The 26,682-nt window shown below is 39.7% G+C and overlaps 1 protein-coding gene and 1 long non-coding RNA gene across 7 annotated transcripts in view; one reads left to right on the top strand and one right to left on the bottom strand.

The window, feature by feature from the left end:
• Nucleotides 1-26,682, top strand: part of LOC106041306 (uncharacterized) — a 124,879-nt gene that overhangs the window by 26,105 nt on the left and 72,092 nt on the right. Inside the window, exon 2 of the long non-coding RNA XR_010826571.1 lies at nucleotides 14,921-15,108. This is a non-coding gene — a long non-coding RNA (uncharacterized lncRNA). The remainder of the gene's footprint in view (nucleotides 1-14,920; nucleotides 15,109-26,682) is intronic.
• The window catches only part of NGF (nerve growth factor), a 33,451-nt gene continuing 9,133 nt past the window's right edge, over nucleotides 2,365-26,682 (bottom strand). The window contains exons 2-5 of one of the 6 annotated variants that reach the window (XM_066983080.1): nucleotides 10,006-10,073; nucleotides 6,456-6,595; nucleotides 3,800-3,988; nucleotides 2,365-3,245 (exon numbers count right to left, since the gene is read on the bottom strand). In XM_066983080.1, coding sequence (XP_066839181.1) covers nucleotides 2,514-3,245; nucleotides 3,800-3,814 — 747 coding nt within the window. In that variant the 5' untranslated portion in view covers nucleotides 3,815-3,988; nucleotides 6,456-6,595; nucleotides 10,006-10,073 and the 3' untranslated portion in view covers nucleotides 2,365-2,513. The remainder of the gene's footprint in view (nucleotides 3,246-3,799; nucleotides 3,989-6,455; nucleotides 6,596-10,005; nucleotides 10,074-26,682) is intronic. The other 5 variants (XM_066983081.1, XM_066983079.1, XM_013189621.3 and 2 more) reach the window with 5 other exon arrangements.

The raw sequence follows: 26,682 nt of genomic DNA on the forward strand, positions 1-26,682 counted from the left end.
GTTTTTGGCATCAGCTCAGCAGTGGGAATGATTACGTACCCAGTAAGATTTCAGACACATCAAAACAAAACCTGAAAATCACCACCAAAACAAAACTGGAATAACAGTGGTGACGAGAGGATGAGTTCCATGTTAGGGGATGGAAACTGATTATGGTTTTTGTGGCTCTAAGTCTGGAATACCAGATTCTGAAATTAATGCTGGGATCAAGATCCAAGTGTGAATGCACCAAACTGTCCTTTTCACGCTTCTTCCATCCTCCCTTTTGGGACCTTTTTAATTATTAGGCAAGAAACGTTAGTAATAACATATTTCACTGTCATGTATTATTAACCAATAGTCTAGTTTCAGTCTTGGAAGAACAAAATTAAAATCAGCTGAAGTGGTAAATGTGGAATAAATCACATTGATATCTGTCGGACTATAAAACTCCCTCCCCCTCAATGAACAGAATCAAAGTCCAGATTTATAATAGTAATTAATAGGTCTTGCAATAGCAACTCTTTGTCTGTCTCAGATTGGGTGTTATAGGCAAGAATGTACTTCAAGGTGTAGCAGAGGAACTCTAAGTGGTCTGGCTTATGGAAGGTATGCCAGCACCCAAGATTGCTTTAAGAAGAAAGCTAGTTTCAGGGCTCTGTGAAGAAATGCCAAGTTTTGCACATTTGGAATTATCAAATGCAATCTTGAGACACTGCTTCAGTTGCAGTTCTGTTATGTCAATGGTAAAATAATGGCATTCACCAGAAACCTAGAAATCCATGATAACTAATTGGCTTCCTTTTTTCCCTAGTCATACTGTGTCATGTATGGTAAAGAACAGATTTGTTACCTTTGTACACTGCTTTCAGGCCCCCAAAGAACACAGGCATGACTCTGCTCTGATTCTAAATTCTTCTCTGCTTCACGGTACTGTGCTTTTCACACACTGAGCTTTCCCTCCATCTCTCCTGTGTTGAGTGGCAGGTGGTTGCCACTTTTACTGTGTTCTGCTGTTGTGTTAGAGCATCTGATACCTGTGTGGCCACAGGACAATCAAGATCCTGTCCTCTCCTAGACCTTTCAGATAACTGTCTATTCATGCATATATAGCAAAAAATACTGTTGTGAAGGGGGCAAAACATTCTTATGGGAATATTGATGTCCCACGCCATAACCATCTACTAGAGGGGGCTGAAAAGTGACGTATGAGTGATTATCAGAAATGGTCTTTGCACTATTGCCTTCTATGTCACAGACCGGCAATGTCCTACTAGAAAGCATATTTTACCTAGATTTTGTTATTTTCCACTGGCAGTATTTTATGACAATACATTTTCTCTAGAGATTTACTCTCCTTTGCTGTTTAGGCTGGGGAAGCAAATGTCAGGTCTGTCTTTTTCATTAAAGAAGTACGTGTGTGAGTAAAGGCAGGGGCAAAAGTGTACCTTCTAGGATTTGGAAGAAACCAAGCTAAAAATCCTTAATGGTGTTTGTTTTGAAACAGTTTCTGCAATGGATAGCAGCTGTTCTTCCAAAGGAAACAGTGAGAGAAACTATAGTTTTATCCAGTGTGCAGTGACTTAAACACCCAGCATGAGTCTCAGTCTCCACTATGTACTTCTAGAAATCGGTGTTCTCCAAAGCACAGAAATTATGAGCCCATCGTTATTTTGGGGCTTCTTGCTAAGATACAGGCTTAGTGTTTTTTTCTATCATGCATGAGAAGATTTGCCCCTATGTCAATGCCTCATTGTCAAAATACCACCTTGAGAGAATTTTTACTTCTTAATTACAAGTCTTGTGAAGATTTTTTATTTTTATATGTATATTTACATTTACAACCCCATCACTTTAATATAGCTCTTAAGCAATGAGCTGTAAAATACCATTCCAATTCAAAAATACACGCATCTAGACTCTGCTCTTGTGTAGACAAATGTTCAAAAATAATTCAGAATGGATTATTTTTGTAATGAAAATATTTTGGCAATTTTAAATTAGAAATTTATCTAGCAACATGCAGAACTAGTGTTCTCTACCTGGAATTCACTGAGATGATTAATGATAGAAGACTAATAACTTTATGTATACTTAGTAAAACTGGAAGCACGTTTTGAAGGGTCTTTTGGTAATTGTTGGAAATATTTCAATTGAAAATAAACCTACAAGGTTTTCACTGTAAACTGGCAGGTTATATGATGAAAATCGTTTTGTTGTGGAAGAGAGGGTTACATATAAAAACTGCAAAAATGTGGTCTTTATATAGGATAGTGAACAAAGATTGTTCAATGGTCCTGTGAACGTTTCAGAGTTGTAGGGCTGAACTGAGACTAAGGTGGACATCTTCTGAAGGGTTCTGCCGGTAAGTAAATTGCAAACACAAAAGGTTTCCAAGAGAGTTTAATAAATAATGAAGTTCTTTCTGTACTGTATAAACTATAAATATACCATGCAGTCCTTTTATAACTTAAAATAATTTACAAGCTGAGGTAGGGGGGTAGGAGGATGTTGTTGTGGGGTTTAGCTCCATCTTAGGGTCTCCCTGACTTCCTGCTAAGCACACACACGCAGGCTGTGTCAATTCGAATAAACCGCCAGGCTGCTTGCTTGCCCTCCATTGTCAGTGCTTTGACAAAGGTGTGTGTTGTGGTGCAGTAAGAGTTCCAGTGCTTCGCATCAATCCCTCGGCACCCACTGGAGACTGGCTTAGGGTCCCTGCACTTGGTCTCAAAGAAGTACTGTTTAAAAATGTTGTTGTTAATGTTGACCTCTCCCAACACTGTCACCTCTTTGCCTTTGATGTCAGTGGCTGTGGTTTTGTCCCCAACCCACATGCTGACACTGTCACACACTGAGAACTCTCCCCGGTGCAATACAGGATGCGCTGTCCTCTTGGTCCTGGCAGTCCTGTTGAGAGAGACTGCACTGCTGAGCTGTCCCATATTCTGTCCTTGCCCTGACACTGGAGGGGGCCGTGTGCTGAACAGGACCCGAGGAGACCGGAAACGCTTCTTCTTAAATAAATTTGGGTCCATGGTAATATTTATATCTTCTCTTCTACCTGTCGTCCAAGTAGAGTGGCTGTGGGTTGTCTGTGGAGCTGCCTTGGAAATGTGGTGTCCGTTACTCTGGTGGGATTTGGGTAGGGAGTGTTCTGCAGGATACTCCAGTGGAGCATTGTCTTCTGACTTTGGAGCTGCCTGTGTGCCGATGAAAAAAGCTATAATCAGAGTGTAGTACAGCATGGACATTACGCTATGCACCTAGAATGAAAAAAAAATGTAGTATTACTGTAAGCCATGCTGGCAGAAACAGATGCTATTGCTGACAATAAATTTGTAAGATACCCAAGATCATGTAGATTTCATCAGGTATTCATGTGGGTGCCAGATGTTGTTCTTCCGGGATAGCTCATTCAGATGGTATAGAAGTTCTTAATAAAGTGAGAACATTAGAAAATAATAGCTAAATTGTTATTAATTCCTCTGGTATTTGTTATTAAAACACTGTTTATGAAGGACTTGTTTGGTGTTATTAATGTGGAGACCATATGGTGACAGCATGTTCCCAGGAGTAAAATCTCTAGTGATTTTTGGCAATAACCTTGTTGGTCAGGGCTGGTCTCTTGGCTGCATATACCCTCTAGAGTAGTAAGAACAGAAGCAGGACTTTGGCTAAAGTAGCTTGTCCATTTAGTTCATTTGTCTACAGGTGTGTCCTTTGGGCTAGGGTGGGGACCACCACCAAGACGTTATTTGTGTAAGTGGGGGAACCCCAGTGAATCCTGCCATTATCGCACACTCACGGCCACACTTACCTGCCATGTGGACATGCCCCAGCACTCTGGCTGGCTCAGCAGCCTCCAGCAGCCTCCATCTATCCCATCTGCCCTTTCAGGACGCACCACATTGCTGATTTTGGGCAGATAAAGCCCAGGCTCCTTCCCAGAAGAGCTCAGACATCACATGTCACAAGGGCAGATGGGATTTGTCCAAGTTCAGGCTGCCTATTAGGACAAATATGGATATTACATAGGAACACCATGTGATAGGCTGTTTCTGGTTGGTATCTTAGGTACAGCATAGCTAAAACCATTGGGGTCATAGTTCTGGGTATATAGAGAAACACCATCCTTTTTTTCAGAGTGCTGTGAACAAGAAGTTGCACAAATGTCTCTGTATAGTATATCTGAAGCCAGTGCTAGTCTTCCTTTGGGCTGGAGAATATGCACGTCTGTTTGGGTGTGGAAAAATGTAAGACAAATATCTAAAACATCTCGAAGAACAGTATTATGCTGGAAGACCAGTAGCAGTAATACCTTGTTAGGTTAATTACCATGTGCTGGCTAATTCAGCTACGTGCTAGGTAACAAACGGGCGGCAGGCATACTGGGAATAAGAGAGACTCAAAAAGGATCTCAAATTGCAGCTAAAGGCAGACATTGCATTTCCTCTCTGAAGAACTAGTAAGTAGAGACAGTATAAACAGAAAAAAAAAAAACACCCTTCAAGCCAGGCTCCTCCCCTGGCTCGGTGCTTTGTTTTGCCTGACATGTCTCAGCTGGCCCTGAATTACACTGTGTCCAGCCAGCAGGCAGGCAGCTGCACATAAACTGGACAAACAGGGTTTATCAAAAGAGGAATTAAGTTCTGCAATTTCACTGTGATTTCCCAGCATGTTTTAATGTTTTTCCTGGGTGTGGGTCAATGACAGTTGAAGTTCCCCCTTTCTGTTCATCTTTCTTAGACTAGAATTCAAAGCATCACTAAAGCACTCACTAGGGCTTTAGCTTTGCTAGAACACAGTCTTGTAGAAAATGCAGAACCCTTAGATGTCCCATAGGATCTCATGTGGATACTTTTTATCTTGGACAAGAGCTGAAATGAAATAAACAGCTGTGTTTGTGCAGGGCTGGACAAGCATTTAAGAAATCAGCAAGAGATGCCAAACAGAGGTAGTGACTGAACAGGATAAAGATGTTACAGTCCGTCCATCAGGGGGACTAAAGGAGACGAAGTCCAAAAGCCATATTAGCAGATCTCTCTGCAACCATTAGGCTGGAAGACCTGGGAACAATATGATGATAAGGAGAGTCAAATCTCTCCCACAGAGAAAACCTTTACTTATCCAGCTATTTTAATTTACTTAAAACAAGTCTGAGGGTTGCTGCTTACCCACATGCTGCTCATGCTTGAGCAGTCATCATTATCTGTATAAGGAAATAAAGCTGGGTGTAGCTCAATAACTTGGCTATGCACAATTTAAAGTGTAACCCTTTGTTCAACAACCAAATTAAAATCAGATGGTTCATTACATCTCTAAAAAGTTAGCTTTTCCAACAGAAATGTTAATGGAAAAGGTTTGCAGAACAAACTCCAGGCACAATTTAGGCATGCCAATAGCAGCCTCAACCTATTGTGTTTATATATAAAGCCTGTTTTTATTATTTCCTTCTATAGGATAGAGGCATAGCAATGCCAGCAAAAAGCTCATTTCTGGTTTTGTGCCATACCTTTCTTCTCTGAGCTTCTTTTTTAGGTTGCATACGCTAACATTATTGTTTTAAGGCCATTAACACAAAACCAGACAGAGACAGACAAAATGTATTTGGAATACCTGATAGTTTTCCTGAAGATTCAAAATCGAGTCTTTTCATCAATTATTAAATTAGTGGAAAATGAAAACCAAACAGATTTAAAGAGTGGATTAGTCTTGATGACAACACAAGCAAAAAAATAAATAAAATTTAAAGAATATGTGTGTCTTGAGACTGTTGGGATTGTGACTTTTTCTGACATGTACAGCTATTTTAAGGGCTGTTTGGGGGGTTATTTCTAAACTTTGTCATGTGCATAGCTACTGAATCCTTTAATGGTGCTTTCCGAATGTGTTCAGAGCGCATGCCATGTGCAGCCACCTGAGCTTCCAGGAGATGCATAGCTGCCATTTTTAGTGCTGGTTGTACAATATTTGTCACATTGGCCACAAAGGTTACTACAAGCCTTTCAATACCAAAAATGCAAGAACTGTACTAAAACAGAGGGTATTTAGTGAGCGCTGTGCCATCTAAGTGGACGATCTCTCATTACACATAAACATTCCCCAGAAAAGGTGCGTCTGGAAGCAGAATAAGAGAAGAAAGAGTAAATGGAAACTCCCATTTTAGCCAGACAATAGCTAGCTAGCAGATATCAGTGAAGCAACTTGTTTAGTATTTCAAACAACTAAGCATTTCCCAAAATAAGAAAATTTCTAAAAATAATGCAAATTGCTCTCATCTTCACTCTTCAGAAGACAGATCCATATTTTTTTTAAGTTCAGAATGACAATTCTCATCCTCATTTATATGTTAGTTAAGTGTCTTGCTACCTATTTTTATGTGAACACTTCTGGTGTAGGCATTCGGGCTACTGTGTGATACTGGTAATATGTGATTTCAGTCTGCTCTGAGAAAGTGTGTGTGTTGTGCTTACCTCTGAGTATACTGCACAAAACACTGCTCCCCAGAAAGGTCTTTATTTCATCCAGATGCTGAGCTGGGCTTGGCTGCAACATGCCATCGGGCCAGTTTGGCAGCGTAGCTGAGTCTGGGAGTTGCTTACTCTGCGTTCCACTAGAAGTAGAAGTATTTGTTTCAGTAATTAGCCAGCAAATAAGTGTTTTCAGTACCCTTCCCCACTTGATAGCAGGAGTTCAGGGACAAATCCACTCGCTTGGCTTTGTGAACTGTGCTTTTTTCACTTTTATGGTGTAATAATTGTCTAAGTGCAGTTCTTGACTTTCAAAAGCATCATGTTTGTAAGGCAGAGCTACCTTTTTTAGCACCTTCCTCAGGCAGGGCCACCTAAAGCAGGTTGCCCGGACCTTTATAGTACCTGCAGGATGTGAACCTATCTGTGCCCTATCCATTCATGTGCTCTGCACACATCTTAATTATACGGTTTGTGGCCCATGCCTTCTATCCTTATGATGCCCCGAATCCTGCAAGTCCTGAAGGATCACTAAAGGACTTCCAATGCCAATTACTTGCAACTGACTGTTCAGAATGTATAGTAGGTTGCCAATGTACTAAACATTCTGAACAGTCAGTTGCAAGTAATTTCAGTTTATTCTTTAAGTTCTTGTTAACACATAGAGTGAACGTGTGTAATATTTCATACAAAATACTATCTACCAACAGGAGAGTTCCAGCTTCCCCACCCACCCCATCACTGTTTGAGTTGTGTATGAAGAAATGCTGTTGCAAAGTTCACAGGGCTGTTTTGTTATAGCATCGTTTTTAGTGAAAGTGAGTGGAGAAAAGAAGTACGCAGATCAGAGGGATGAAACATCTCACAAGTTATCCAGTGATAGTGACGGGACTCTGCTGATTGTTTGGAATCAGCACTGCTTCAGTGAAGAGATGACGCCTAAAATCTTTCATTCAGACATGGAAAAAATAAATTCTAAGGCTCTTATTCTGCCAGACCAAAAAGACACTCTGTGCTAAGAGCTAGTGAATTGGTCAACCTCAATGCTGGGTGTCTGCAGTTTTAGGAAGACACAGAAAATCAGTGTTCTGCCAAAAATAAAACTTGGAGTCCAGCTTGGGATGGTGTTATAGGGTGGGAAATAAGCATGTCCTTTACCTGATGAAACCTCTTAATCAAGACATTTGGCAAACTAGCAATAGTGAGGTAAAAAGACAGGAACCACGTTTCATTTCTGGCTGCAAGAAAATGAGTTACAGTCTTTCTGTTCTAGGCCGGCTTCCTTTTTTCAAGAGTATTCAAGCAGGAATCAGGTGAGAGGTGGAGACATACCTGAGTCTTTCTGGCTCAGGAGAGAATCTGAAGACCTTTCACAGGACAAATGCCTTAGAATTTATGTTTTTTTGGTATGTGATTCAAAGTGAGACTAAATTAGCTATTTGCCTGGGATACTCTTTTCATTGAGGCAACAGTTCTATTTAATGTTTTCATAACTGATGTAGATGATGGACTTACATGTATACTAAGTAAGTTTGCAGACAAAAGTAGGAGGAGCTGTCAGCTCCCTCAAGGGTAGAGGGGCCTTGCAGAAGATCTTGACGAATTGAAGGGCTATGCAGTCACCAGCTGTATGAAATTTAACAAGAGCAAGTACTGGATTCTGCACCTGGGATGGGGCAACCCTGGCTGTACATACAGACTGGGGGATGAGAGGCTGGAGAGCCCTGTGGAAAGGGATCTGGGGTACTGGTTGACAGAAAGCTGAATCTGAGCCATCAGTGTGCCCTGGCGGCCAACAGGGCCAGGCGTGCCCGGGGTGCCTCAGGCACCGCACTGCCAGCTGGTAAGGGAAGGGATTGTCCTGCTGTGCTCTGCACTGGTATGGCACCAGTGCAGAGCAGAATGGGACAATCATCTCCCTCGACCGAATAGCAGTGGCAGTTGGCCCTCCTGGCTGCCAGGGCACACTGCTGGCTCATATTCAGCTTGCTATCAACCACAACACCCAGATCCCTCTCTGCAGGGCTGCTGTCCAGCCCAGTCTGTACGTATAGCCAGGGTTGTCCCACCCCAGATGCAGGACCCAGTAAGGCTCAATTCTTCCAATTAGCTTTTGGTAACTGTGTGATCTGAATGTTGATTGCCACACAGTTTAGATGAATGTGAGTGTTGTGATGGGATGGAGAGCAGAAAGTGGAAAAAGACAGTGGAAAACCCTTTTCTTCATTATTCATTTGTTAGAGGTTAAAGCTTTGTCAAAGCTTTTGATGGGAGACTTGAAAGACCAGGAAAATAAACAAAAACCTGGTGGAGCAGTCAGTAATTAATTCCATACTGCTGTGCTACAGTTCTACCAGCATGAAAGTGAAAACTGAGACCGAGCCTTGGGTTTATAACAGGACAATTCAGACACATCACATAATTGTTGGCAAAGTACTGAGCAGGTGGGACCATCCCCAGCATGCATAGAGTTTGCTGCTGCTTGAACTGAAGGAACAAAATTTTTCCAAAATGCTTTGAGAAGCCTTTTTGTTGTTGTCTGCACTGCATGATTGAAGCTCCAATTATGTATCAGTTTTATTCTAGGCACTTAGTACTTGTTGCACACATTTTTGATCACAGGCACATTGAAATTACAGTTTTCTGAGCTGAAAGTGATCTGTTTTCTTTATTCCCCCAATTACACAGAAATACCTAATTACTTGTTTCTTATTCCATGTGCAATTCACACTTTATAGGGAGACAGAATCAATGTAGAGATATTAGAGTTCAGAAATGGCAATCCTACCTACACATTAATTCTCTGAAGATTTCCATTATATGGAGTGGGAACACTATTATTTGCTTTACTTTTGTGTGCATTGTTGTGTCCACAAAAAAACTTTTGCTGATGTAGCCAATCTACAGCTGTGTATCTATACAAGAGACTACAGGATTTGTTTAAATTAGAATTAAGTTAAGTAAAAATGGCTAAGGCTTAATTTTTGGAATTGTGTAGTGCTGATTTACCATCTTTATGTATTAAATTCAATTTAAGAAATGAAGCGTTAAGGTTCGAAACGTCTTTTAATACTAAGATGTTTTCAAACCCACTGAATTAAAGTTATTTTACGTAGACTTTTTACACACATTGGAGTTCTCAAGATATAACCAGTTTGTTTAGATACGGCTAGGAGAAAAAAAAAAAAAACAAAAAAAAAACAGGACTCTTGAGATGAATACTATCAGCTTATACTGCGGTATTCTTAAATGAAAAATGCAAGTCCTACAATGATTTCCAATCCATGCCATTTCAGCAAAAACGACTTGCGGAACACTCAAATACGCATTTGGTAGTGAAGAGTAATTAGGCTGTTAGATCACAGGAACCAATGATAATGTGTGAGACTTACTTGTCTCGTAAGTCTTGAGGTTTGTGTTGTTTTTTTTTTTTTTACCTGACAATGTAAAGTGAAGCACTAGAATTGAATTGGTCTATTAATGTGATATTACTATCGATAAAAATTAGTAACAATGAAGTATATTTGTCTGTAATACAGAATATTTTTGGTACCTTATGTTGATGGAGGAAGCTGTACAGCTTTCTAATTGCACAGTCACCAGATTCCATTAAAGGAGCTCCTGAACTTGTAAAGGAAGAGATAAATTAATGCTCAGTTTGGCTCAAATACAGCAAATAGATACTTTTCTGAATAGAAATAACCTTAGGCAATAAACATAGGCATAGAATGTTGTAGTCTAAAGGATGATACAATTTGGAATGTTGTTTTCTGTCATTCTTAAAGTTGTTGTCGGATTTTATGGTTGTGCAAAAAAATAAACAGAAAGCAGGACATTTGAATCTTTTTGTCTTCATGATTACAGAAATGCTTATGTATTTTGAACTTATGAAATGAAGCACATTTCAGAAGTGAGCTCCCTTGTGCAAATAACATCAAAACTCTCAACTCTCATGCAGTTCATGCAGAAGGTGTGGAAGAACAAGGGAGTATGCTTGTGAGAACAGTCCCCAAAGTATCTGATAATACTTCTCCATTTCAGAGCTGAGGAGTGGTTGCTTTATACAAGAATGACAAAAGAAGAGGTTCATACTATATAGGGTTTGAACCATCAGTGAAGTTTGTGTAGTTCTCTGTAATTACACAATATGGGGAATGTGTGCTGTGCTAAGGCTACTTTTAGCTGATGATTTGCAGCTGGTAAACTGCCACTTATTTTCTGATGTTATTTGCAGTGATGGATTATATGCTTGGATGTCTATGCAGCAAATAGGATTACAGAGGTCACCAAAACAAGCAACAAGTAGTGTATTAGTTTTATATCACTGCTTCTGGTTAAAGGAAAAATGAGGGAGGCAGTTGATGCTGAGGTTGCTGTTAAAGAGGAAGTGTCTACTGGCACACCCTCACTTTGAACCGGTATCCGGATTAAGATTTTGCAATAGCAATGGAGGGAAAAAAAAATTCTGAGACCTGGAAGGCATTGAAGGGAATCCTTAAGCCATTATGACTAAGAACAGTGTCAGAGGCACTGCATTTCAACTTTCTCTTGATCTTAGCTGATGAGCAAGAAAATAAGAATTTCTAATGGACTCAAGATTTAATTCCTCTATTACATGTACTGTGACTCATCCTGTCAATAAAGAGATTTATGTTCGCTGAAGAGCCATTTGGAACTACCTGTGTCTCATGCACTTCCTTTTGTTCTAAAGGCCTCTAGTACCAAAATGCTCTGAGTATTTATAGGGAGAGCAGTACGCTGAGAAAAATGCTGCCCTGCAGCAATTATCATACATCGTGTCACCATGATCATCACCATCACAGGATGTGCTACAAACATGGACCTATCTGCTCCTAGATTTCTGATTCGAGTTTAGTCTAGGCAATGATAATAACAAGAATGCTTGATAGCCCGTGATGCTTGTGTCTATTTTGGATAGTTAAAGGAAAAGAGTGCTATGAATGATGATCTGCAGGGTGATGAGGAGACACCAAATTGGAAACTGATAACAATTTGGAAAACATTTGTACTTAAGCTTTATTTTATGCTTACTGGGGCATAAGTAATGGGAATGGCTTATCTGCAGGAGCCTAATTTTGTCACTGCTATCCTCTGGAACCAGTACATAAATGTTTCAATTGCTAGTGCCTCTGCAGAGAAGCAGCCTTCAGATAATACTATCACTGCACTAGTCTTCCCAGGGCCCACGTCAGAGGATGAATTCCCAGCAACACAGAGGTCTCCTAAAACCCCATTTTTCTTGTCCTGAAACCTCAGCCATAAGTAGTGAAACAAAGGAGTACAATTCCTTTGTTTTCTGAACATGTTTTGGGCCCCCCCAAAAAATGCTTTGGGACTTTATTGTCCATCACCTTTCTAGTTTCATTGATGAGCCAATTATTCTGTGCAGGGAGCTGAATGAAACTGTTTGGTGGGAGAGATCCAGGCTGCAGAAACAGGTGCTGGATTCTTGCAGTAGATGATGGAGACTGACAGAAGAGCACAACAATGAGAAGATTCTTGCACAGGACACACAGAGCTCAAGTTTTAAAAGGCTTATTTTGTAACTACTGAATTGTAAAACACAATAGAGACTTCTCTGACATGTAGAATATGCTTACGGGAATTTAGTCTTCAGCAGTCATTTAAAATGTGTCTTTCTTTAGAAGACATTACATGATGTGAAGGAGACCATAGCAGTAAAAACTTGCAGTGGGATACAGCTCTTTTTGTGATAGGCTGACTTGTTACACAATGATAAACATGCACATAGCCGCCCTGACAGAAGAGGAAATTCTATCATATTTAAGATAACAAACTGACATTCAGCAAATAAAAGATACCAGATCCAGATCTTTGTCAGGATAAAAATTTCTTTAAATACAGTGAAGGAAAAATGAAATAACGGTCACTTGAGAGAAATCTCTCTGAAAATAAATGACAGAAACCAACCTTAGAAGGATCATGTGAACCTGACTGGCCTGAAGTCAGTGGTCTCAATGGAATAAAACTGGTAAAAGTAAGTGAGTAAGAAATAAAAATGCTGGCTATCTGAGCATACTACAGTTGCATATAATCTATATATTATCATCTATTTAAGAAAATCCTAAAATTAAGGCTTGACATATGAGGATTGGTTTGGTACTTTCGATATGGACTGCAAACTATATATATATTTTGTAGGACACCAGGGTTTCATAAATCCTAATTCACTGGCATGAAGCAGTGACTAAAATCTCAGGCACTAACTGACGGGAAAACTACTGCAGCATAAATGGGATAAATTCATCCCACTCATATTAAGTTGGATGCATTGGAGATCTATGAAGACAGATAACTCCATCCTGCCCAACCACCTGCCAGCATGCAAGGTTGCTGCTCACCTATGCTCACCTGTCCAAACACAAGAAGATGTGTCATTCCCTTTTTGCTACAGGAAATAGGGAATCCTCAAGAACTGCATGAGGGTGGGTGTAAGAATTACACCCGCTTTTTTTTCCTTCTCTATTTCTACAGATAATTTCTACAAATGGTTCTTGAGCTTGTTCTGCCAGGTGTCAAGCCAGGTTTTTATCTTGATATATTTGGTCCTGAGGTTTCCAATACAAAATGACTAGAAATGGAGAGGAAACCTAGAGAACTAAAAAGATGTTTTATACTATATGAAAGAACTGGAATTTCAGATTCATATTTATGAAACTATCAAAATCAAACTGGAATTAATCTGAGAGAGAAAGTACAAGGGTAATCATACTACAATGTAAGCATCCCATCTTGTAGCCAAAAGTAGTTAAGGCAGAAAAATACAATGTCTTTGAGGGCCAGTGAGCTTTTCCAACTAATGATCTTATTCCAGCTATTGAGAAGGGAATATAAATCTTGATTCTTGTCCAAACCCTGGTTAATAAGAACCAGCTGAATCCTAAGAGCAATACTAACATTTTATTTTTATTCAAGCTCATAATTTTTGGTTTTGTTATCATTTTCCATTTTTCCACCAGGATGCAAAGAAATAGGAAACCAATGAGATTTTTAGAGATTGGACACATCTTGTAGTGTAACACATAAAATGCAGTAACTCCAAAAAAGATGAAAATAAAAATAAGCTGATATATCACGAACAGATTCTCAAGTGTAGATTCCATCATGTGTAATGTTTCGCTAGATTCCGAACTTGAAAAATAACATTATGTAAGTACAAATAATATGCAGAAATGATGGCCAGGATCTGCATGACTTTTAATAACTGGTGTCTGTGTGTTTTAGGCTTTCCTGTTCCATTCATTCTTTAGCTCAAAAAGGAATTTTACTATCTACAAGTTTTCCAATGCCTTCATACCGATAAAAAGCATCAAAGATATTTTAATGGGGCAAGAATTCTGAAAATGCAAAAGGGAAATTGAAGCATATCTGTATTTGGCAAGTCAAAATACATAAAGGAGGCAGCAAAAAAGGCTAGAGTTGAGAGAAACTTAAAACGTATGTTGTACCACAGCTGAGGATCTGGTTGTAGTTCATAAACGTTTTGTAGCCAGAGCAGTTCACAGTGATAGGTGGGATTTTTTCCATTAAAAAATAATGAGAAGATATAGACAAAGGATTGCAAAATAAAACTCCCATCTTACAAAATGGGTATGCTCCTGTATTCCTTAAGGGATTTCTGAGATAGTAGAGAAATAATCCATACTGAAACGGAATATTACTTTGCTATGTAGCATCTTCCATCAAAAAATGGTAAGTCATTTTAAATGGGCCTCACCACTAGCTTTTGGTCTATCAGTAGAAATTACTTTTGTAGCAAGTGAAGAACCTGAAGAGTAGCATTGAATTCTTACTGAGCAGTTTCTTTCTCTAACAACTAGCTATGTTCCTTTTCTCCCTTGTCCCCCACTGCTCCCCGCTCCTTGCTTTAAAAAAAACAAAAACCAAGCAAACAAACAAACAAAAACTTCTCAGATATTCATTCTTATTTCTAAATCAGGTCTTTTACCTTCATGAGACCTATGGAGACTTCTCAATGATTGAATTCCTTCTCTAATGATTTACTTTACTTGACTGTATGGAAATTGCTACTAGAAAACTCAAATTATAGCTTTAGAAATTGACTTCCTTACTTTGCCCATGTACTTTCATGCTTTGTATGTTTGTACTTGGTACTTACTTGACATTAAAGTATGGTTTCTCTGTAAATGTGTTAACATTATGCAAAATGCTCCACACCTGCTCCACCCCCCCCCCCCCCCCCCCCCCCCCGTATGTTTTCTGGTCTGAACAGTTACCAGGCTAGAAGATTGTCTTTGTTAATTGTAAAACATTGCAAACTTGATTTCCATACCTGTTCAGGATGTGTGGAAACAGATGCTGTGTCTTCACACTGGTAACATTTTGTATTCTCTGGAATACAGTCCTGCTCCAGGTCATGCCAGGTCATGCCAATGTCTTAACATACTCTTTTGTTTGCTTTCCAGCTCCAAGCATTTAGTCTGCTGCACGTGGCTTCTGACTGTGTTCCCTCCTCTATCTGCAAGTCTCCCTACCTTCTCCTTTCAAATACTGAGATAAGCTGCCTCATGGAAAGCTGCTTCTCTACCCAGTCCTCGCTGCAGTAATGGATATCTGTTGTCTTATGCATCTCAGCTTTCATCTTTTGTGGAAGGTATTTACTCATTACTGCATTAATCAATTGCACAGCGATATGCACTGCTGCAAGGCTAGACAACTGCTGGCAACCATAAAGACAGGTAGTAACAAAACAATGGATTCTTTACATTAGCAACAAAATATATATTCAGAAAAAATAATTCAAACTGCTTTTCCGTGAACTGAATAAGAAAGCACAGTGCCTTGATTTAGGTTACCTCATTCCTATGCTCTGAGAATCTCAGCTCTGCTTTACTTGAGACCCTGACACTAAAGCTATGAGGCCAGAAAAATACAGTTCAAACTTCTTCACTGTGCAAAGCTCCCAGTGTCCTTAGTGTGTCAGGCAGCTGTTACACAAAACATCTGATTAATGCTCCCAGAGAGCAAAGATGGTTTGAATTGAGTCAGTATTTTAGCTGTATGGTGTGGTCTCCTGGGTGCAGACCCAATGAGCAGAGGGTGAGTAGGAGTTTTCTGTCTTTGTATTATGTCTGAGTTTGAGAGGAGGCAGCTGCTGTGAATGTTTTAAGACAGGAGGCTTTTCTTCTCCACCCAGACATTTAGGGTGAAATTAAATTTAAGGTGGAACCAGTGGACCTTTGGGTTTTGACCCCACTCGGACCACCCTGTAACATCATCACCTTGTGCAATGCTTGACTGATGATCAGTGCAATATGCAGAGAGAAGTGAATGATGATACAGTGTGCAAGATGTCTTCCCTTGCTGGCAGTCTGCAGCTGTCCCTGAAATGCCTGTGTCTTTGAGCAGTTCTCCTGGTTATTCTATGTACGAGGACAGTTAAACAGAAAAGTGTAAAGAAAAGAGGTGATCCTTTTTAATATTGCTGTCCATGGAAGTAGTGAAGTCCCCATTCCTGGAGGTATTTAAGAAATGTATGGGCGTAGCATTAAGGAATATGGTTTAGTGATGGGACTTAATGTCAGGTTGATGGTTGGACTTAATGATCTAAAAAGTCTTTTCCAACCTAGATGATTCAATGATTCTATGATTGTAAGAACCCTAAAATGTTCCTATGACAAGTGTATTGTGAAGTTCAGATTCATAAGAATTGTTGAGGTTGATAGGTGAGTTCAAATCCCTGTTTCCGGTTCTCAAGCAGAGGTTGCTAAAGCCTGAACTTCATTTAAACTAAGACTTTTTTGCACTTTGTTCTCTCGGTAAAGGACTCTCAGGTATACAGGAGGTAACAGTATTAAAAAGGATCATAGAACCATATGACCATTTCTTAAATACCTCCAGGAATGGGTACTTCACTACTTCCCTGGACAGCCTATTCCAATGCTTGACCACCCTCTCTGTGATAAAATTATTTCTAATACCTAATCTAAACCTCCCCTGGCACAACTTGAGATTGTTCCATTGTGTCCTATCACTTGTCACCTGAAAAAAAGAAACTGTCACCCTCCTTGCTGCAACCTCCTTTCAGGTAGTTGTAGAGAGCAATGATGTATTCCCTCAGCCTCCTCTTCTCCAGACTAAACAACACCAATTCCCTCAGTAGGGAATTGTTCTCTTGTAAGTCTTGTTCTCTGGTCTCTTCACCAGCTTTGTTGCTCTTCTCTGCACATGCTTGAGCAAGTCAAAATCCTACTGGTAGTGAGGGACCCAAAACTTAAAATAATATTTGAGGTGTGGTCTCACCAGTGCTGTGTACAAGGGGACAATCACCTCCCTAGTCCTGCTGGCCTTGCTGTTTCAGATGCAGGCAGAATGCCAATAGCCTTCTTGGCCACGTGGGCACACTGCTGGCTCATGTTCAGCTGGCTGTTGACTGGCACCCCCAGGTCCTTTTCTGCTGGGCGACTTTCTAGTCAATCTTCCCCAAGCCTATACTGCTGTATCACATTGTTATGGCCCAAGTGCAGGACCTAGCAATTACCCTTGTCAAATGAATGTTCTTACGTGTTGATTTCCTGTATTCCAACATGATCTGGTTACTGAATGCATTTTTTCCTACAGTCAAAAAGTATAATGGGGAAGATCCATCTCTTTCCTTTTAGTTGTGCTCTTGCATGTTTCCACACTTTTTCTAGAACTCTGTTTGGCCTTGTTCTCAGTCCGAACAAATTTGAATGCCTAAATTGCAAAGTGATGCTAATCATTAATGTTGTTGCACTATTCACACTTAAACTACCTTGTGGTTCATTGACTTTCCTGGTATGCAGGGTTTGAAGTGCAGTTATTCTAATAAAAATAGGCCAGGATTGGAAGATTATTGTCACTGTGCTTACCAGTGCATAATTGTTCCAAGGTCTTTTATTATATTAAGTATGAATCTTTTTCCATTTACAGAGTTAGAACTATCAGTAGATTGAATGTGTACATTCTTGGAACTGGGATGACCAAACTGCTGCAAAAAAAACAAAAATTCTCACCGTACATTCTTCAAAACAGTCTTGCAGAAACTGAAAAAACTTATTTTAGTACTGTTTCACATACCATACAAAAGTTACAGAGGAAGGAGACAAAGTGGGAGGAGGCGCTTTTGAAAATCCTGTGGTAGTAACTTGTTATAGGAATGAGAATCTACAGAATTAATAACTGGTAAATAATATTGAAAAGCTACAGCTGGTAACTGCAATACAGCTTGAAATTCAGGACATGCTTCTTACAGTTTAATAAGGGAAAAATGTTGCACACAAGTGATCACGTCCCAAGCAAGATGTGAAGAACCTTTGGTTACCTAAACTATTGAGAAGGCTGGCAATTCCAAAACCTGTGAATTCATCAGTTTGAGGCAGCACTGCAGCTAAACTACAGTATGCAAATGCTGTTGATGCCCATACTACAAAATGAAACCTGCTACTCTAACCAGTGTGGATAATGAGTTATATATTCAGAGATAACACAATGCTTTGTCTAAAGTATATTCTCTGGCTTGCATGGATAAGTGCTAACTTTGTGCAAACTTTGATATTAAGAAGTGGTAGCTTGGACTCACAGATATGCTGATAATACCCGATTACTTTGCTAAAAGAAGACTTGCAATCTCTTCCCAGAATTCTGGCATTTTAATTAGAAGAATGTGGGTAAAGTCTTAATCTTGTTAATAATGATAGACAGGGATAAGGCAGAAACAAAATCCACAGCAACCTAGTCTAAACATGAACATCAACAGTTTGGAGGCTAGTAACAGCAGTGCTAGCTACAGCAACAGAACTGCTCCCTGCTCCTCTTTTACATACAAGGCCAGGCTTGACAGTGTATAACTCAGAAGAACTACATCTTCTCCTGCCTTTTAACACTTAGCTACATCACACCCAGTTAATTTTAAAACATACAGCTGAAATATAGGGAAGGGTATTTAAAATTTAAGAATAAATCCACAGATTTGTGATTAAAAAAAAAAAGAAAGTAAATGTTATAAAGACTTGTGGCATTCAAAGATCAATAAGAATCTCGACTGTAGATGATTCCGACAGATGTTAATCTGTCCCTTGGCTTTGCAGCCTGCTTGAAATAGTACTTGTTTCTTCATGTCAGGCCTCTGGCGATGCTTAGTGGAGTTAGAATTACAGTTGCCAATGAATCTCATTTTTAATGTCATTAATTTTCTAAACTCTTCCCCATAACTAGTAACCTTTCCATGTTGGGAGATCTACTTAGTTCGAAGCTGGGAGAGTGACAGTTTTTATCTGTTTAGAATCACCGTGCCTTTAGTTGATATTTGGTTAACTAGGTTCATTATGTCCATTTACCTTGTACATTTCATGACAGTGATCACATACTTTGTACTCTGGCTGCCTTTCTGTTGCGATTTACCTATTTATGAAAGAAAAACAAGCTCCATGTTTAATTAAGACGAGATTTTTACAAGTGGATTTTTTTCTTTATTTTAGTCAACTTGGTTCATAAATTCAGCAATTTTTTGGACTGAAGATTAGAGACATGGTTCATCTGTAGATTCTGTGCTATCTTCTTGTTTAGGATGTGACTAGATTTACCTAGCAAAATTCGTGTGCTCTGGTTTCAGTGGCAATTTGACAGCAGTATGAGCTACTGTCAGAACCCATAAACCATGCGCTTAAGGTTGATTTGAAACTAGGGACAAATCTTGATTGGAAAGAAACAGGAAAGGAAAAAAAAATCTCTCTCAAATGACAAGGACTTTACGGCAAACAGAAAACACAGGATGCAGTATTGTTATTTGTGTTTGTCAGTTACATAGCTGTGTAAGAGATCATAGATTACAAGTTTACTTTCCTTCTCTTAAAATGTGAGTCAGGGGTGACCAAAACTATGTGAGTTATAACATAGGCTTGACAATCATCACTTCAGCAGTTGGAGAAGCCAAACATTTACTTCTTAATAAGAAAAAGGAAAGCTGATTAGTCATCTGAGTCATCCTGCTCTAATTCAGTGTTAGTATGAACGGCATTCCCTATGGATCAGCCTACACAGAAGGAAATGCCAAACTGTAATCAAGATCTAGTGACTAAGTTCAGTCAACTGTGTCAAAATATCACCTGTGAATTTTAGATAAAATGAAAACTGGGATTTTTTTTTTCTCTCAGGCATGCATTAATTCCTTCTTGAAACTTCTATTGTTCTTTGCAATAATTTGAAGATTTTCATTAGGGCTCTCTCAGAATTGAAGAACTTTATTCCACTTTTACAGGTTTACATTAGGTTATACTGTAATGTACAGATTAACAATCTGGAACTGGAACATGGCACTTGCCCTCTCACATTCTTCTTTCTGGACAATGATGCAATGCTGCCTTGTTTCTGGGACAGATAAGTTGCAGAGACTCCATGAATTAGACTCATAGAATGAAGTAAGTTTTTAGAAGCTTTTAGAAGATAAACAATACCAACCTACACAACTTCTTGCAGATATTAGTACTAGCAGCAAAGATCCCACCTGGAAGGGAAGTGGGATATTTTGGAGTTAAGTCAGTAGCTTTTTCAGTTGTTATTTTTCAGAGGAATTAATTCCCAAAGGATATTTCTATGGGTTTTTCTTATATCCAGCAAAAACTGTTTAAATAGGAGCTGAAGACAGGTTATGTCATTTTTTTGCAAGATTCTGTCCAGTTAGAAATATGGTGGTTATTTGAATACTTGTTTGGTTCCTGATGTGCCCCAGGTTGTGTGCAGTGATGAAGAATTCATCATCAGCACATCTGTATATGAGTCATCTTTTTTCCTGCACCCACATGGTTGCACAATTTTACTGACTACTTGCATTGACGTAGAATATTGAATATTTGTCATGTGAAGCTATTCCATCACATTTATAATATTGGAAATTCCAAGCACAAATAACACCTTAACACCATGTCACAGTTAATGTATTCATAATCATCTTGTGACCGTAAACAATATGACACTGTATTCTTCTTTAATTACCAATCATATAATCATAAAACTTACAACACAAATGTCTGGCTGCAAATTGTACACCTGGAATTAAACATTTTTTTCATCCAGCTGTACTATACTACATAGCAGAGACTGTGCAAAGAAGGTGGGAGAACCTTAGGTAAGATCTGTTATTAAAAATAAGCAATTACATATCTTATTTTTTTTCACTGGATCAAAGTGATAAATTTATTACATGCCAATAAGGCTCACCCAACATAAATGCCAGAAATGGAGGATAAAGGGTTTCGCCAGAGCTCTTCACCAGACTTCAGTTGTGTTTCCTGGGCTTTGTGTCTTACCACAAGTCCATGCCATATTACTTATTTATCTGCTAGTTTGGAGCCCACCCCCTATGAGTTTTGGGAAGGTGAAAAGGAATATAAATTATCATTACAAATTCACAATGTGTCTTTTACTAACAATACATTACACACCAACAAAGTTTCACTCAGAGTTTATAATGCTAATTTTTAATTCTGTTTTTCTGTACTGGGTATCATAAACCAAAAATAATGTCTTTATCTACCTTTATGTTCAACCCTGCTAAGAACGGTGTTTGGATTTCTTAAAGAATCTAAGCAGGTTTGCTCCAACAGTCATATACTACACCAACAACCATGGTCAGCCGGGAACCTGCTGGTGATGCTCATGAGATGGTACCTTTTTTGTCTTTGTTATCTAGCCGTTAGTCACAATAGAGAAGCATAATAAGATGCATAATCATTTCCCCACATATTTATGACTCTAGTTTGTATTTCCCTTTGCTGCAGATCACTCAGCAGTGTGCAAGACACAATGAGAAAAATGTCCAGAACAAATATCTGAAAATGTTTTCTCATAATGAAAAATATATGTTGCATCCATTATGAAACACATGTATTTGCACTGTAGGTGAAGTGCAAAGTGAACGCATTCACAAATGCTTTGGCAGTCTTCTGCAGGCAGGACAGCATATTAATCCCCTGCTTACTGACAGCCACATGTCTGGTTTCTACATATTCTCTAGCTCCACAAAAAGCATTAAGAAAAGTCTGATTTTAAATCTGCACTTCCATGTTTTATGTGCCAGTATTAATGAGTTCAAATAATCCAATGTATTTGAAGTTCATTGTCATTATATCACTTAACATTGTAGGTAACCACATATTTCCTTAGGATATTTGATGTGCACCTCTTTGTATTTATTACAGTATTATCGATTAATACTTTTGTCTGATAAATCGTCAGGAACAATCATATCAGTTAATGTTTTTATGATTATTTTCTGATTTGGAAGGAAGGTAGTACGCATGAGCATATAGCAAAAAGAGACAAAAGATGGCATTTGTAGTCAAATGTGATCTATAGTATGAAAAGTGGGTACAGAGGAGGCCACAAGGATGATCAGAGGGCTGGAGCACCTCTCCTATGAAGAAAGACTGAGACAGCTGGGGCTGTTCAGCCTGAAGAGAAGGCTCCAGGTAGACTTCGTTGTGTCCTTTCAGTACTTAAAGGCGGCTTACAAAAAAATATCAACGGTGACTTTTTACACAGGCAGATTTTGATAGGTCAAGGGGGAACAGTTTTAAACTAAGAGAGGGGAGATTGAGATTTGAGATTTGATGTTAGGAGGAAATTCTTCACTCAGAGGGTGGTGAGGCCCTGGAACAGATTGCCAAGAGAAGCTGTAGATGCCCTGTCCCTGGAGATGTTCAAGGTCAGGCTGGATGAGGCCCTAGGCAACCCGCTCTAGTGGGTGTCATCCCTGCCCTTGGCAGTGGGGTTGGAATGAGGTTATCTTGGCCTCAAGGGCACATTGCTGACTCATGGTTAGCCTGTTGTCCACCAGGAATCTCAGATCCTCCTCTGGAGAGCTGCTCTCCAGCAGATCAGCTCCCAGCCTGTACTGGTACTTGGGGTTATTCCTTCCTAGGTGCAGGACCCTGCACTTGCCTTTGTTGAATTCCATGAGGTTCTTCTCGACCCATATCTCCAGTCTATCCAGGTCCCTCTGAATGGCAGCACAGCCCTCTGAGGCATCAGCCACTCCTCCCAGCTCTCGTCAATGCATATAAATATCTGAAGGGAGGGTGTCAAGAGGATGGAACCAGACTCTTTTCAGTTGTGCCCAGCTACAGGATAAGAGGCAACAGGCACAAACTGAGGCACAAGAAGTTCCATCTGCATATGAGAGGGCATTTCTTTACTGTGAGGGTGACAGAGCATGGGAACAGGTTGCCCGGACAGGTTGTGGAGTCTCCTACTCAGGAGATATCCAAAACCCACCTGGATGCTATCCTGCGCAAGGTGCTCTAGGTGATCATGCTTGGCAGGGGGGTCAGATTAGACGATCTTCAGCAGTCCCTTCCAACCATTCTGTGATTCTGTGGTTCTGTGATCTTTAAGGTCCCTTCCAACCCATGCCATCCTATGATTCCATGAAAATCATAAATGATGTTGAAAGACCAGACTCCACAGATTGTAGTCATAATTGTGGCATTAATAATAGATTTTTCTTTGGCATTTGTCTGTTTTTCCTACAATTTTCATCAGATGATGAATACCTTAATATTTTAGGTTGTCTAATACAAGGAAAATAAGCTGGAGGGAAATTTTATAAGGTATGCCTAGTAGGTTTCTGACTCGGAAATCTTTTTAAGGAAGCCTATTGTGTTTGTATTTAGCATATTTTAACTTTTCCTTGCTTTTTCTTGCATAGAATCATAGAACATCCCGAGTTGGAAGGGACACATAAGGATCATCAAGTCCAACTTCTGGCACCGCATAGGTCTACCCAAAAGTTTAGACCATGTGACTTAAGTGCACAGTCCAATCGCTTCTTAAATTCAGACAGGCTTGGTGCAGTGACTACTTCCCTGGGGAGCCTGTTGCAGTGTGCAACCACCCTCTTGGTGAAGAACCTCTTCCTGATGTCCAGCCTAAACTTCCCCTGCCTCAGCTTAACACCGTTCCCGCGGGTTCTATCACTGTTGATTACAGAGAATAGATCACCTGCCTCTCCACTCCCCCTCGTGAGGAAGCTGTAGACCGCGATGAGGTCTCCCCTCATCCTCCTCTTTTCCAGGCTGAACAGGCCCAGTGACCTCAGCCGCTCCTCATACGTCTTCCCCTCTAGGCCCTTCGCCATCTTCGTTGCACTCCTCTGGACACTCTCCAACAGTTTCACGTCCTTTTTGTGCTGTGGTGCCCAGAACTGCACACAGTGCTTAAGGTGAGGCCGCACCAGCGCAGAGCAGAGCGGGACAATCACTTCCCTTGACCGACTAGCAGTGCCGTGCTTAACGCACCCCAGGATACGGTTGGCCCTCCTGGCTGCCAGGGCACACTGCTGGCTCATATTCAACTTGCTGTCAACCACAACCCCCAGATCCCTCTTTGCGGGGCTGCTCTCCAGCGTCTCGTCGCCCAGTCTGTACATATAGCCAGGGTTGCCCCGTTCCAGGTGCAGGACCTGGCACTTGCTTTTTTTAAATTTCCTGTGGTTGGTGATCACCCAGCTCTCCAATGCTAGGTTCAAAGTAGATAATCAAGTTGTACATCTTACAAGTTAATTTTCTGCCTGCTTAAAATCAAAACCAGAAGGATTTTTGATGATTAGGTATGATTAAGAGTGCACCTAATTTCCGTGTATAATGTCAGACTTTAAATATATGACAGTGGGAAATAAGCTTTTTCAAATTTGTTTTATTTCATAGGTAGAGAGATGAACTTTATAAGTGGCCAAGAATATTAGATCACTTTCTCTGTGGTGTTGAAAACATTCTTGTCTTAGAAAGTATTTCCTTTCACTTTCAAGTGATGGCAAGATCACAGGTCAAAGAGCTGAAAACTGAATTCAAATGACTTTTGAATTATTTAAAAAACTTGAAATATTGAACAAAGGTAAGGAATTCTTCAGTTCATTAAATAGTTTCTTAATTTCTTTGCTTTGAAGTTAAAAAGAAGGCATGGAGGAAATGAGAAGGAAGGGCACCAGTGCTCTTCTCTCTCAAAACACACAGACAAAAACACCAATAATAAGGAGAGGAACAGAAAGGCTTCTTGACATGGAAAAAAAATAAACATACGTCTAGTTTCTGTGGCTTGCCATTTCTATAAATAAAACATGAACTACTATACAAGTTCAACGCATAACTGAGTAGACAGTTCCTAGTGGTCAAATAGACTTTAAAACTATCTGGGTTCAACAAAAAGCATTGCCTGTTTTTAGTCTGTTTGAATACAGAAATGACTTGTGAAACGACACTGTCAGTCTTGTGGACGCTGGACCCAATAACCCTTGAGATTGTCGAGTGTCAACCATATGTGATAAAAGGCTACATGTTTTAAAGATAATATGTTTCTAAAAGTTTCATGAAAATGGGGGATAGGTAGAGGTACTGACCAAAAGAAAAGCTATAGTCTTAGAAGTCCGTTTGATTAGAGAATTTCTATTATGGCAGTTATGTGCAGGTGTATGCCCTAAATATTATTCAGACCTCACATATGCTCACAAACTTAGTAGACATCAAAAAGTCTTACCACTGCATGCAAATCCACAGGGAACAAGGTTTCATTATTTCTGCTGCTTATCATAGTGCTTATTTTAATATGAACAAGCAAAAAAGGGACTGAAGTAAAAATATTAACCCAGAGAAGCAGAGAAGGATAGACCTTGGGCTATTTAACGTGTGTCTGTAACCTGCAGTAATTAATATTATTAGCAATTAATGCAAAAGTGAAAAATATGACAAACAAAGAAGAGTAGAAAGCTCAGTGATACAGGGGAAGATGTATGAGGAATGGCTAGGCCACTTCGTTTGTTCAGCTCAGAGAAGTCTGAGGGGTGACCTCATCATGGCCTACAGCTTCCCGATGAGGGGAGCAGACGGACAGGTGCTGATCTCTTCTCTCTGGGGACAGTGACAGGACCCAAGAGAATGGCATGGAGCTGTGACAGGGGAGGTTCAGGCTGGATGTTAGGAAAAGGTTCTTCACCAAGAGGGTGGTTGAGCACAGGAACAGGTTCCCCAGGGCAGTGGTCACAGCATCGAGTCTGCCAGAGTTCAAGCAATTTGGACTCAAGCATCTGGACAATGCTCTCAGGCATATGGTTTGATTTTTAGGTAGGAGCTGTACTTGATGAGCCTTGTGGGTCTCTTCCAACTCAAGATATTCTATGAGATCACTTGGTTTACTGAGCATCAGCAAACAACACATACTATCAAACAGCCAATGTATGGTAGTAATGTAGAGGAACGTCATCTATATATGAATAAAGAGTACCAGACATATTTACAGGATTGGAGACTTTATTATAGGAAGAAGTGAATATAACACAATCTTGAATAAATGTTAGGTAATTGACTGAAAAGTAGCTGGTTCCATGCTGCACCCACAGTTAAAGGAGTTAAAACATGATAAAGAGGAAATTTCTGTCTGTACTTTTCTCTTCCTCTTGACACAATTTGTGTACTTTTCCTTCCATGTAAAAAAAAGCAATTACTAAGAGTTGTTTTGCTGCACAAAATGAATAAAACTGCTAACAGTGTGATGAGAATAATCAGCTTGCTTCCCATTAAAGAGAACCCCTTTAAAATACTGTCAATACATAAGAATGACCATGCTAGACCAGATGCAAAGCTCATTTTGTCCTTCCTGTCTCTGACTGAGAACAATAGAAGATGCTTAAGGAATTGTATAAAAACAAGATAAGCATATAGTGGTACTTTTCCAACCACTTCCCTATCCTTCTGCAGTGTTTAGATGAGCAGCTTTCTGTGCCAGAGAGGTTTTCTGTGTTCTTAAAATTTTAAGTGTATTTCCTTTCTGTGTACCTGTCTAGCAATTCCTTGAATCCGTTTACATTTTTAGCAGCAAAATATATTGTGATTAGGAGTTAACAGCTTAACTAAACGGTGTGTGAACAAGTACTTTCTTTTGTTATTGAATCTGCCATCAGATTGTTCAACTATCTTTTGTAGTGGAAGGGACACCAAGCATATGAGCCTTCTGAATCTGCCCATGATTTTAAGTCCCTTCAGTCTTTTTACTGTTTTGCCTAGATCCAGAAACATGTCAGTGGGGAGAGCAGAAGAATTGAGCCTAGTTCCCATCACAGGAGAAAAATAGTCAGGAAAGAATCTAGCCTGTGAAAGGATAATTTCTCATAGTTGATGGAAGTACTTAATCTGGACTCTTGTTCAGAGGAAAATAGGAT

Source organism: Anser cygnoides, chromosome 25 (genome assembly GCF_040182565.1).
Source record: "Anser cygnoides isolate HZ-2024a breed goose chromosome 25, Taihu_goose_T2T_genome, whole genome shotgun sequence".
Taxonomy (NCBI): domain Eukaryota; kingdom Metazoa; phylum Chordata; class Aves; order Anseriformes; family Anatidae; genus Anser; species Anser cygnoides.